This window comes from Centroberyx gerrardi, chromosome 8, assembly GCF_048128805.1.
Source record: "Centroberyx gerrardi isolate f3 chromosome 8, fCenGer3.hap1.cur.20231027, whole genome shotgun sequence".
Lineage (NCBI taxonomy): Eukaryota > Metazoa > Chordata > Actinopteri > Beryciformes > Berycidae > Centroberyx > Centroberyx gerrardi.
In genome coordinates, this window is record NC_136004.1 from 21291834 (window position 1) to 21302283 (window position 10450).

At 40.8% G+C, this 10450-nt stretch overlaps 1 protein-coding gene across 1 annotated transcript in view; it reads left to right on the forward strand.

Moving 5' to 3' along the window:
* The first annotated feature begins 2618 nt into the window (after positions 1-2618).
* c7a (complement component 7a) overlaps positions 2619-10450 on the forward strand; it is an 8090-nt gene continuing 258 nt past the window's right edge. Inside the window, exons 1-16 of the mRNA XM_071894793.2 lie at positions 2619-2677; positions 3047-3188; positions 3334-3487; positions 3644-3782; positions 3969-4112; positions 4392-4635; positions 5846-5959; positions 6083-6249; positions 6618-6846; positions 7300-7471; positions 7594-7681; positions 8260-8389; positions 8482-8670; positions 8969-9068; positions 9220-9404; positions 10298-10450. The exon at positions 10298-10450 is cut by the window's right edge and continues 258 nt beyond it. Of these exons, the coding sequence (XP_071750894.2) occupies positions 3062-3188; positions 3334-3487; positions 3644-3782; positions 3969-4112; positions 4392-4635; positions 5846-5959; positions 6083-6249; positions 6618-6846; positions 7300-7471; positions 7594-7681; positions 8260-8389; positions 8482-8670; positions 8969-9068; positions 9220-9404; positions 10298-10450 (2335 nt within the window). The 5' untranslated portion in view covers positions 2619-2677; positions 3047-3061. The remainder of the gene's footprint in view (positions 2678-3046; positions 3189-3333; positions 3488-3643; positions 3783-3968; positions 4113-4391; positions 4636-5845; positions 5960-6082; positions 6250-6617; positions 6847-7299; positions 7472-7593; positions 7682-8259; positions 8390-8481; positions 8671-8968; positions 9069-9219; positions 9405-10297) is intronic.

Sequence of the window (10450 nt, forward strand, 5' to 3'; positions counted from 1 at the left end):
CTTTATCTACTGTAAACTGTATGAATTGCAGTGGCTTCATGCAGAAATAAGAGTTTCCACCCAATGTTTAAGATGAGATATTTTCAAAGATTACATTTCCTTGAAAAGTGAATCGGTACCTAATTCTCTTCCTTAAGGGACTGTTGTGTATGACAGATGGTGTGCGAAATGAAATATATGCACAGTCCTAATCAAATACATTGCTGTGCATTGTCGGAAAAGCAGGCTCATTTTCCACACTTGCTTATCGCAGGTAACATTAAAGGAGAAAATGCCGCACAGTTTCTGCATTCACTAGTTCACTCTAAAATTGCTGTACCTGGAAAACGGCTCTCAAATAAGATGCTTAGCCTGAGGGAGAAGCCATGTGTCAGTGAATGAATGGCTGAGTTTTTGGGGAAAAATGTTTGTTTGAGCTTGTATTTCCTAATGCGCTCTACCTTCTGCTGGCATTATCAGTTCAGGACCAGAGAACGTATTCTCATTTCCAAAACGTCATTGCAAGTATATTAATTTGACATCCCAGATTTGTAGGCAGGACGAATATGTCTCTTGTAAAAATGATAGACAGAAATCAATGTCCACTAATATAAACTCACCTGCCCTCGGGCTGCGGAATAACATTTTGTATCAACACTCAAATTCAGTTGTATTTCTTTTTGAACTGCCAGTATGTGATGGATATGCACGCCATGGGCTCCCTGCCTGGCAGTGACAGCAGATGTATGTCCATAATTAGACAGAGATGTGGTTTCCACATACAAATTCATGGGGATACTTGCTCATTAAACAGCAGAGAGTCTCAGGTTGGGCTGAGAGGGACGGCTGTTCTGTCTGTATGTGTGGAGATGCAAAAAAGCTGCTTGTCATGGACTTTATATAAGATCTCTCTCTCTCTCTCTCTCTCTCTCTCTCTCTCTCTCTCTCTCTCTCTCTCTCTCTCTCTCTAAGGTAGGACAGGGAGAAATCACTCAGGTCTACATGTATTTGATCTAAACTAAATTCAGGCTGAACTTGCAATGCCTTGTTAGGTCCTCTGCTAAAAACAAGTGAATCTCATTGCAGTTTTCCTCCAAAAGCTTTAGTGTCACATCTTTCTCTATAGCATATGTATTATATCCAGGGGATGAGTTTCCTTAGCCTTGAATCATATTACCAACACAGCTATGACAATCAAAAGGAAATGGTTCTCTATTGCCCTCCAGTGTTGGCTAGTCTATATCACATCTCAGAAACACTACTGACAGCCCTGGCTGTTTCCATTCCATTTCTGTTTCTGTTCTGATATAACTCATACAAGCTTTCTCTTGGGGGGAACCTCTCACCAAACAGCCATGTTCTACCACTTGATCTCCATCTTAATTTAGGCAAAACGGCAATATTAATTCAAATTTCAAAAAACCTTGTGACAAAATATGTTAACAATAAGTCAATCTTTGTGTCATTGAAAAAGATGACCATGGAGCTAAGATGCTTTTAGAGACCCACCCAGGGGGTTGAAATTTTCTGTACTGTAAGTGACCAAACCCCCAAACCTGCTCCTCTGATCTCTGCTAGCACAAATACCACGTGTAACATTAGTGCCTGCTGACCTGGATAACAAGGTGAGCCAAGCTCTGCAGTTAGGGCCACTAATTCGATCAGTAATGTGAGTTTAGGGAGATGACAAAGGTATTGACTGGTGGGTGGAAGTGAAATGGGAAAAGGGCAACACAGTTGAAGAAATCTATTAAACTTACTCCCCAGCAAGAAATATCCTTCAGTTCATTCAGGGAGGTTAATTTGAATTGGCTCGATAAGTAGTGTGGCTATCAGAACAGCTAGCAGGCTATCATGCTAGCAGGTAGATGTTCACTCAAAATCCCTGCTAGCATTCTGTTGTTGCTGTAAAGGGCGTGAATGTGAATTGAACACCCCAGACCACACAAGCGGGTGGACTTTCACTTTTGGTTTCAGAATGATTTTCTGTTTTCAAGATCTTGGCAGGAGTTCTCTGGTCTAAACTATCCACCAGAGACGTGCACACACATGCACATATGGACACACACAGACGCCCACACACACACACACGCACACACACACACACACACACACACACACAACTTCCATGGAAAGTTCCATGGAAGAAAAACAGAGTTTCTTCCCAGAAGTATTCAGCCCAGACTCCTTCAGACTCCAGAAAACAAATAGCCAGCGTCTGAGTCTGTTCACAGCTCCTCTGATCACTGCTCCCCTCTCACCATGAAGGCAAGTAGGTCCGCATTCACAGACAGGGCAACTCTAAACGATAACTTTTTCAGATTTGTCTCAGTGATGGATTAGACGTGAATTTACTTTGGCACTTTTAGAATATTTATAAGTTCACTTAAGCCCTTTCCCTTAATCCTCTCGTCTCCGCTCCTCTCCTCTTCTCTCCACCTCTCAGAAGATTGTACAAGTCTGTCTAACAGGTTTGCCATGGCTGCTATTCCTGATGTTCACTCCCAGAGGGTAAAGCTGTTTCTACTTTACTACTTCAACATTTTAGAAAGACTGTAAATGTATTTATTTTTTAAATGCAAGGACTGTTCTATTTGGTTGCATTTATTTCTGTCCAAGGTTTTGTAACCAGAGAATTCACTGCCAATGGGGGCCTTATGGGGAATGGTCTGAGTGTGATGGCTGCACCAAATTACAGGTTAGGATCACTTAACTTGTTTCTTACCAATATAACATACTGTATATTGCCTATATTCTTACTTATGTTACCCTTAATTTATTGCTGAGCAGTGACCTGCAGTTCTCAGGGTGCAGAAGAATCTGCATTACTATCCTTCTGCTCTTTTACAATGAATGCTCAGTTTAATGAAAATCAATTGAGGCAACAAATTCCATCACTGTTTAAGTAGTTACAATATAACTGTTAAGTAGTTAAGAAATGACCACACAGAACACAAAAAATGTCATCTTGCATACACCAGATTTAGCAACAAAGCTGATGCAAATTTTCTTTCTGGCATTTTTACAAGCAACACTTTTTTTATGATTTCTTTGCTGTATGTTTCAGACAAGAAGCCGAGCCATGGTGGTCTACGCTCAGTTTGAAGGAAACCCCTGTGATGGAGAGCGGAGCCAGACCCAGACCTGTGAAACCACACAAGGCTGCCCTCTAGAGGATGGATGTGGAGACAGGTTTCGCTGCCGATCAGGTTATAAATGAAAGATACTTCATTCCCACCTTCATACAGTATCAAATGACAATCGTTAAACAATAAAAACAAATCTTTTTGCTATCATTGCTGTCTTTGCTGTCTGTGTGTCTGTTTGTGTGTCTGTCTGTCTTTTGACCAACAGGGAAGTGTATCAGCAAGTCTCTGGTGTGTAATGGGGATCAGGACTGTGAAGAGGATAATGAGGATGAACTTGTCTGTGACCCATTGCGAAGATACCTTGTATGTCTAAGTACAGGCTCCGGCCTCCCGCCTAACATTGACCTCTTAGGATTAGGGTAAGAAACAAGTTCTCATGTATACATGCACCCATGTATGTCCCCATTTGTTTGCATACACATGCACACACACACACACAAGCATGCACCATACACTATAAACCTTTTACACACTCTTCAGAGGGATAAAGGTGTGCTCTCTTCTCACCTCTCTAGGTTTGATGCTGTGTCTGGGGAGCGGAGGGGCAGTGTGATCAATACAATGAGCTTCGGGGGCCAGTGTCGTAGCATCTTCAGTGGCCTCCACAACCTTCTCTACAGATTGCCCTTAAGCACCATACAATATAACTTTATGGTTGGTCACTCTGGCACACCTATAAGATTGCAACCTATATTGATAGTTTTGTCATTCATTAATTAAAGAAGCTACATAGTGGATTTTCTTATTTTCATTTTGTTTGCTATATAATTCTAACAGTAATTATTTTATAGTATGTAATGTGACATACCAAACATACTTCTTGTGAATCTGTGATTTCAGGTTAAAGTTCAGAACGACTTCAGCGACGAGGTGTACTCCAGCAAATGGCACTATGCTAAGGACATTGTCAACAGAGAGACTGTGAGAGGAACCACGTCGGGATACCGCAACTATGACTTCCATGTGACCTATGACAAGACCCAGGTGTGTGGCGATCTGAAATTTTGGTTGACATATAACGCTTAACTCCCTAACAACAAATGTAGACATTATCCACCCTCAGAAACAGGTACATAAAGTCACTGACATCTTTTTGTCTAAACCCCCAGTGACAAAAGGTCAGTTCTGAAAAGGACTTGTTGACGCGTTGCAGTATTATAGAATCTGACTAGTTAATATAACTCAATAAATATAACTAGAGAATTTAGCATATATATTGATTAATGTGTCGTTTACCATATCATTCTGTTTTTTTCTGTTCAGAACCGCGAGCTTTTGATTTTAAAAAACGACATAGAGCTCGCTCAGTTCCAGAATAACGCACCTCAGTACCTCCCGATATCTGAGGAGTTGTGGAAGGCGTTGGCCAAACTCCCAGCGGTCTACGACTATGCTGCCTACCGGAAGATTTTAGAGAGGTTTGGAACACACTACCTGTCTGAGGGAAGTCTGGGAGGCTCCTTCAAAGCCGTCGCCAGCATCGACCATGAAACTGCCAAACACACGGGTGAGGGTTCATGAATCTTGATCCAGCAGCCTCATGGGAGGCCTAAAACAGTATCAGCTTGCTTGGTTGTTGGGTACTGACAGCTTCAGTAGGTTATGGTTCGAGATAGGACCTTGATGACATGCCAAGTCAAGTCGAGTCAAGTCTCAAGCATGTCTCAAATGTCTTTACAGAGAACAAGCCTACCTAGAACTAGAACTAATCAACAATCGATCCCAAAACAAAATGATGCAATACAGTATGCAAACAAAATAAGACACAAGGGAACAAAACAAAGCACCAGACACAAAATAGCATATTGAAAAGATATTATAGGCCTACCCGACCTAACGAACCTTAGACCCTCAATGAAGATGAGGGAAAACTCCCAAGAAAATCTTATTAGGAAAAAAAAAATGGATGAAACCTTGGGTGGGGCAATTCAAAGAGGGATGCCCCATGCAATAGGTGCCAGGAACAAATAGAATTGATGGAGCACGTGTGAAACAAAGCTGCAGTACATTTGACATAACGTATTCTGGTGCTTAAGACCGAGCCAGTGATGACATTCTCATTTTTACCTTGTATAATAGTGATAGTACGCTTTTACATTCATGCATGTATGTATCTATGTTTGGGCAGGTGTTTCCCAAGGTCATAGGGTCATGAGATTCTCATGTGGACCATGTCCTGTCTCAGCTCTGTTGTTAGGAAAATGGGGACCTTGTTATGGTGAACTCTCCATATGTGTTTTGACACCACGTGTAGACTCAGGAACTGAGAGTGGAACAGATGTTGTTTACTTCACGACACTCCTTTCTTTGTCATTTCATTGCTATTTGCTTGTCAGTAACAATGACTTGAACCGAGCTCGTATTAAACCTGCATGAAGGAAGCTACTCTGTGGTCATCATCTGATTCTTCTTGTCTGAGCAGAATATCATCCATGGGAAACGCCCAATTACAAATAGTCAGTGACGGTGTTTTCCCCGTGACTTAGAAACCTAATTGTGGATGTATTCATGTATGAAAAATAATATGAATCTACATTCCTCAATAATGACACAGCACAGAAACTGTTGGATGCAACTTCATTATTCAAAGTAAGTTTTCTAATCTTGACCCAATATCAGAAAACAGTTGCCATTCGGTCCAGAAAAGCATAAAAGCCACAATGTAGCTACAATGTAGTTGAGTGCTAGTCCTTTCCTTTGTGTCCACTGTTTCCCAGTCAAGGAAAAACTGAAGTACGATGAATGTGACAGGACTCGACGCTGGTTTCTGTTCTTCCCCATTACCACTGAGGTCTGCAGACGGGGTGGAAATGAACGTTCATCAGCCAGCAGTAGGGTGACAATCGTTGATTTTAATGTTTATAAATTTAATTCTCCATATAAACCAGAGCTCATAAAACACCCAGAAGTAGTTCCTCATCATCCATCATCTCTGCAATCCTTTATAAAAATAGGCAGCAGCAGCAGTAACATTGTGAGGAGGGTGGATTTGGAGGGAGGGGACCTCCAACATATCGCAGCACTAAAGAACATGGACCTCATCAATCTGGACAAGAACTGGGAAATGTACACAAACTGGGCTGAGTCTGTTAGATCATTTCCACAAATCATCAAGCAAAAGGTGAGGAGAATGCAAAACAAGCTGTAGCTAACAAGTTATTTTCTTGGAAGTTTTTCCTTGTATGCATTGAGGGACTAAGGTGTGCCAGGTAGGTTAGGCTATGTAGAATAGGTAGGCTGTTATGTCTTGCTAAAATCTGCTTTTGTGTGTCTTGTTCTCTTCCTGATGTTTGTCCTATATCATTCTGTTCTATGGTTGATGGTTGATCAGTTATATCTAGTTAGGTTCATTCTTTGTAAAGTCCTTTGAGACACACTGGTGTCTCAAAGGACACCAGTGTCTCATCCTATGTTGAAATGATACAACTTCACATTCCTAAGCTAATTTACCTCGATTTGACTGTTTGACCCCAATTCCTGCTCTGGCAGCTGCGGCCGCTGTCAGAGCTGGTGAAGGAGGTGCAGTGTGCCGGGGTGAAGAGGCTTTACCTCCGCAGGGCCATCGACCAGTACCTTGCTGAGAGTGACTCCTGCCACTGCCAGCCCTGCAGCAACAATGGCCTGGTCGTCAGGGACAGAGATGAGTGTAAATGCATCTGCAAGCCCGGCACATCGGGACTGGCCTGTGAGCAGGGGAGTGAAGTGGAGGGTCAGCAGGGTGGGTGTTGCACAGAGAGGTTCTTTACTGCTGCGATTGATTTGTTCCAATTTAACCGAGGAATGGCGGGCATATGAATTCTTATTTTTCTTAGCATTTTCTCAAAGATCTATGATGTTAGCCATAGGAAAGTATCGATAATTTGTGCCAACCTCCCCTCAAATCACTTCTCTGGGTGGTGGGTGTGTGGTCTATTTGGTGTATGGTATTTTGCTTATTCCATGCTAAACAGTAATTAAGTGAGTAAGTTACTCTTGGTTGGGTAATGCCACATGGACTTAGATATTAAACTTTTTATTCACTTTATTTTTCTTATTTTCACCTGCCCTCCTACTCCACCCTTCCTCTTCTCTCTGTCTTTGTCCCTATGTGCTGTATTTGCCTCCTCTCTCTCTCTCTCTCTCTCTCTCTCTCACACACACTCTCTCCCCCTCTCTGTTTCTGCTCATAAAGGAGTGATCCATGGTAGCTGGTCCTGCTGGTCTCGCTGGTCGTCGTGTTCTGGGGGTCAGAGGTCGCGAAGTCGTTCCTGCTCTAATCCCACTCCTCAGAACGGTGGACAACACTGTACCGGAGAGAACACAGAGACGTCTGACTGTGAAGACCAAGCGCTACAATACTTCAAGTCCGAGCAAATTATTTATTATTATGTGTTTTTGTTTGTATCCTACACTGTGCAGTATGAATTTAGTCACTTATATATCTGATTTGCCATCAGATATATGTATTTTTATGTTTTTTATTCAGGACCATGGAGCCTCAGTGCTTTGACCTGTCTCTCCCAGCAAAAGAGAAGTGTGGAACCCCACCTGCTCTAATCAATGGCTATGTTTTGGTAATGTTGAAGCCAAAGTTGAATTTACTAACAAATGATTGTGAATGTCCAATATCCTTATAATCCATATACTTGTTTCTTTATAATTTTACAATATTTGTTCTGTATTTCCTAGAGGGTCTCAGTATTGTTTCTCTTTAATACAATTTACATTCTCTTTACGTCATCGAGCCTCACTTATCAACAATATACAGCCAATTTTTAATTTAGTAAAATTTGCAATCATTTAAATATATGCAAATGATAAACCATGTCAGCTGCAAACAGAACAATCTAGTCTTTAAAGAGCATTTGTGACCCAACATGAAAAAACAGGCACATTGTGGGAGACAAGACTTTTAAAGGGTTATTAAGTTATTTTGTTTGAATTATTCATTATTGAATCAAAAGAGAGCATTTTCATCAAACCTTTCCTGATATAAAATGCGTAATATTAAATGAGCCTTAAATGAGTGGCATTGGGTCACATTCATATTTCACTTAATAATTGATTTTGGTCCCGTTTTTAAGCATTATTCAATGTACAAAGGCTAATGCTGATAAAATGAACCGCCTTTGTGTCTACACATGTTCCACAGGACCCTAAAGACGTGTACCTTGTGGGAAGTAGGGTTGAGTACACCTGCACTGAAGGATACTATCTGGTTGGTAACAGCATAGAATGTACTGCTGCTCAAACCTGGTCTGGGAGTCCTGGATTGTGCACAAGTGGGTTCAAAAGACCTATTGACTGCAGTTTAACATTTACTAGCACAAAGACTTATATGGTGTTACATGTTTAAATGCCTTAATTTCAACAGTCTCAAGGTGCAAGATTGAGTCCCTCTCTGATGACGTCATAGCCTCTCCATTAAAGCGGTCCTATGGCATAGGGGAGAAGATCACCCTGTCCTGTCCAGAGGGCAGACAGGTGCTTGGAGAAACAGAGATTATCTGTGACTCCAGTCTTCACTTTTCACCGGACCCAGCAGGCATCACATGCAGCGAAGGTATGTCTCACTCTGAGACGCATGCAAATATAGCCCAGGTCAGCTCATTCCTGTGGACTGGTACTGTTATGTAAGAAGTTGTGACTACTGTATATTACATCATTATGTTGATGTATTCCTTATGTTTCATTTATTCTTATACAATGTAATGTTTTTTGCAGCTATTATATTTTTCTTATCCTTGGTTGTAAAGTGTTATAGTTATAATGTTACAGATGTGGCTTTATTGCAGGGAGATAAGATTAAAAATAAAAATAGTTCACAATGTGTAACCATGATTTTTTTTTTAATTCTCTAGTCATTGTACCGCAAATTGTCAGCAGTGCTATAGTGCAATGTAAACCATGGGAGAAGTTTGCCAAGGGAAACTGTGTTTGCAGAATGCCTTTTGAGTGCACGTATGTTTACTCAACTAATCTTTACCCAATTAATCAACCTTATGAAGCCATTTTGTTTTGACATGTGACCTTTGTTTACTAGTTTTACAGATTTTGCTGATATTGTTGTTTTTGATGTTGCTGTTGATGACGATGATGTTTTTGTTGCCAGATCATCTTTGGAGTTGTGTGCTACCAATCCTGTGAGGGGAAGTACAGCTCTACTGAATGTGTGCAAAATGCATGCCCTGCAGTGTCTGAGGAAGAACCACACGCTAGCAGAGGACAGCGCCTGCCAGTGGCCACAACGCACAACTACAGCCTGCACCAAATGTCACATGTGGGAGAGCTGTGATGGTACGGACACCAGAGGTTAAATTAAGTGGATAGAGAGCAACTCCATTGCAGAAAACAACAACAGAGTATGATAAAACACTGCAAAAAATGAACAAGCTTATTTTGTGATTTTTTTAGTCAAATTATCTCAATGTACTGGCAGATAATCTTGCTGGTTTCATAAAATGTCCTAATCCCAAAATGACTTATTTCAAGAAATCATCATAAAACAATGAAGAAAATCTTGAAACAAGAAACTTTCTCCAAGACAATTTCACTTTGACTTTCACTTTCAAGTAAATGTCCTGAAACAAGTTATGTTATCCTGGGAAAAAAGTTACATTTGTTGAAACTGGTAAAATTATCTGCTAGTGCATTAAGATGATTTCACACACACAAAAAAAAATCCTAAAATAAGCTTGATAAATCTGGATACAAAATAAAGTAACTTAATAAGTTTGTCAGTTTTTGCAGTGAACAGAGCAGGGCAGGGTACAGCAGAACATAGCAGAGAAACCCATAGTAGAGTAGAGCAACACTATGACAAAACACAAACCAAAACATCAAAGTATAAAAAAAAATCCACACATAATAATTTACAGTAATTTGTCACTGTCAGATGAAAACCTCATAATATTTTGGTGATTTTCATGTTTTAACTTCAACTGAAAGATTACATGCTCCTGTATGGGTTGAGAAAGTTATCTGACCCTTAGGTTTATGAAACCTGTTTTCAAAACAATTAGATAAACTCAAAAAAGCATGGTAGCCAAGCTAAAAACAAGACTGTTTTTCTTAGCTCCTGAAAGGTTGACATTTTAGAGATAGAAGGTTTGCACCCAAAAACAGCGATTTGCAAGGTACAGTATTCATTCAAGTCGTTCACCCCCATCGTCTTCATAACACCCCTACAGATCAAACCAATGAGTGTCGCTGTAAGGACTCTGCAGATTGCTTGGTCCCAGGCTTCAGTGTGTGCATCCGTCTTGGGGAGGATGAGACCGCAGGCACCCAGACCATGAGCGAGTGTGAAGCTGGACTACGCAGATGTAAAGGAGAAAAGGTGT